The following is a 2,526-nucleotide window of genomic DNA, read 5'->3' on the forward strand; positions in this document are numbered from 1 at the left end:
CTCCTCACCATCCCGGGTGCCATCCTCCAGGAAGCAGCAGACAAAAAGGGGAATTCCCAACCATCAACAACAGGTAGTTAGCAGAAAACTATTAACAGGTGATTACAACAAGAAACTATCAACAACAAACAGTTAGAACCCCACCCTGGCAGCAACTGGCCCAACCTGTGAACTCTGCAACCTTTTAATAACAAGGGCACTCTCAGTGCTTCCCTTTGTGGTGCCTGGTCAAGGCTGAGTTGTGCCTGAACCTCTTCCCACACTCGGGACACTCGTAGGGCTTCTCCCCAGTGTGGATGCGCTGGTGGGTGATGAGGTGGGAGTTCTGCCTGAAGCCCTGCCCGCAGTCGGGGCAGCAGAAGGGCCTCTCCTCTGTGTGAATGCGCTGGTGCAGGAGGAGATTGGTCAAACTCTGAAACCTCTTCCTGCATTTGTCACACTCGTAGGGCCTCTCCCTGGTATGGCTCCTCAGGTGCACAATCAGGTGGGACAGCCTCCTGAATCCCTTCTGACACTCGGCGCACTCGTAGGGCCGCTCCCCGGTGTGGGTCCTCACGTGGACACTTAGGTGGGACATCTGGCTGAAGCTCTTCCCACACTCCTCACACGCATAGGGCCGTTCCCCAGTGTGGATTCTCCAGTGGCAGATCAGGGCGGATCTCTTGCTGAAGCTCTTCCCACATTTCGAGCAGTTGTGGGACTTCTCATTGTAAAGCTGCCCATGGACCCCCAGCTCCAAGCTCTGACCGCATCTCCGGCCACCTCCCCAGCCTGGAATGGGTTGTTCCTCCTCAGATCCCCGTGATCTGCAGCCATTCCTTGTGCGGGATCTCTGGGGCTTTTCCTCTCTGTTAGATTCTTGCACCGTGGAGCCTCTCAAAATGGCCTCTTCCACAAGGTTCTGCCGCAGGGATTTGTCCCCCCTGGTCTCCATCCTCAATTCCTTCCAGAGTCAGAATCCAGCCTGGCACACTGTGGGTCAGAGTGTTGGTAGCAGCCCTATTCAATGGTGGCTGCAGTCCTCCTGCAGTGGCAGGTGTGGTTCTGTTGGAGCAGGGATCCTCTTGAAGGGCATAGGTTTCCTCTGAAGGTCCAGTGGTGGTGTAGATCTGGTCTTCCTCTGGGAATCCTGTGGGGAAAAAAAGCTGCTCCTCTGGAAATCCTGTGGGAAAGGCTGACTGTGGTGTTCCAAGTCGCAGATTATATCCAGTTAGGAGTGCTTGGCTCCTCCCTCTGGGTGGAGCTTCTCACACTGGCATGATGTGGTTTATCAGTGACACTCAATGGCCCATTAACAGCAGGCATCTTCCCCAGAGGGAGGATGGGTTGTGGAAGAGATAAAGAAAACTGCCCAATTAACACAAGACAACTGCCCCACCTGTAACAGATGGGAACAGAATACAGCTACATCTTGTAACCTAAGACACAGTCTTTCCAGGCAAAACTATATCTATGGGTATATGCAGGCAATGGATTGTTAAAACTAGCCCTGATTTTTGTTGGGATTTTAAAAACCTTTGAATCGAGTCTTCTGTCAGATAACCCAGTGTGATTGGATTGCAAATAAAAAATGTATTTTAAGGATTTTGTATGCACAAGCAAAAATGCACTGCTTATTTTAACTGATAGTCCAATGAAAATGTATCCCAAATTAACTCCTTAATTCTGCCTCTGTCTTGAACTGTCATTTCAAGTGTAAACAGTGCTGTCTGAGAATTCATCAGCAATCTTTCTGGCTCAGTAAGATGCAAAGCATCCCTTAGGGACATAGGTTTACAACTAAGCTTTCAAAGTCAGTTAGCATCTTTGCCATAATGATGTTTCCTTTGCAAGAATCTACAGAACATGAGCACATGTGTATTAATTAATCTGTTCTCTGTGCTGAAGACTTATTTGCATTTTATATATATATAAAATGGGTAAGGATCTTCAGCAAGAGGAGTGGATTCATAGTATTTTTAAATATAACAAATGGCACCTGTATTCACTGAAATGCAAAAAGGACACCAGCTGCCACTGCCAGCAACAAGAAACACTGTAGCCTTTCCAATACCATGTCCTATGAGGAAAATCAGACCCTCATAAATGCCCATGAGCACTATCTTCAGCTTTAGAGATTGTTCAGCACAGGAAATAAGAGGCAACTTCTTCTGGTACAAAATACTTGCATGTAAAAAAGAGCACCTGGAAGCACGAGTTCTTTCAGAAGTAATTCCTAATGCTCAGTGGAGGGAATTAAACAAACAGCAAGGTTTATTCTGTCAGCTTCTTAGCAGGCTAACAAGAATTACTGCATGCTAGGAATCAGCTGCTTGGAAACTTAATGAATGTGGCAGCCAGGAAAGTACAAAACATGGCCAAGAGTTGCAAACCAGATATATATATAGGCTGTTGTGCAGACAAATGAAGAGGATAGGGAAAATCTCTCCCTAAATCCAAGGTGGAAAGGTTTTGCTGTACTAGGGATTCCAAGCACTTTTACTGTGTAAAAGACTTTCTGTAAAGTATTGTGTCTGCCTCTAGAAT

The 2,526-nt window shown here is 47.0% G+C and overlaps 1 protein-coding gene across 1 annotated transcript; it reads right to left on the reverse strand.

Moving 5' to 3' along the window:
* Positions 1-202: 202 nt before the first annotated feature.
* Positions 203-934, reverse strand: LOC127059476 (zinc finger protein 239-like). The gene has a single exon (XM_050973084.1). It carries the CDS (start codon positions 932-934, stop codon positions 203-205), a length of 732 nt encoding a protein of 243 aa, XP_050829041.1.
* Positions 935-2,526: the final 1,592 nt, after the last annotated feature.

Source organism: Serinus canaria, chromosome 3 (assembly GCF_022539315.1).
Source record: "Serinus canaria isolate serCan28SL12 chromosome 3, serCan2020, whole genome shotgun sequence".
In the NCBI taxonomy this organism is placed as follows: domain Eukaryota; kingdom Metazoa; phylum Chordata; class Aves; order Passeriformes; family Fringillidae; genus Serinus; species Serinus canaria.

Excerpts from the sequence above, each read along its gene's own strand:
- LOC127059476 (XM_050973084.1), bottom strand. The coding sequence starts at position 934 with ATGGAGACCAGGGGGGACAAATCCCTGCGGCAGAACCTTGTGGAAGAG.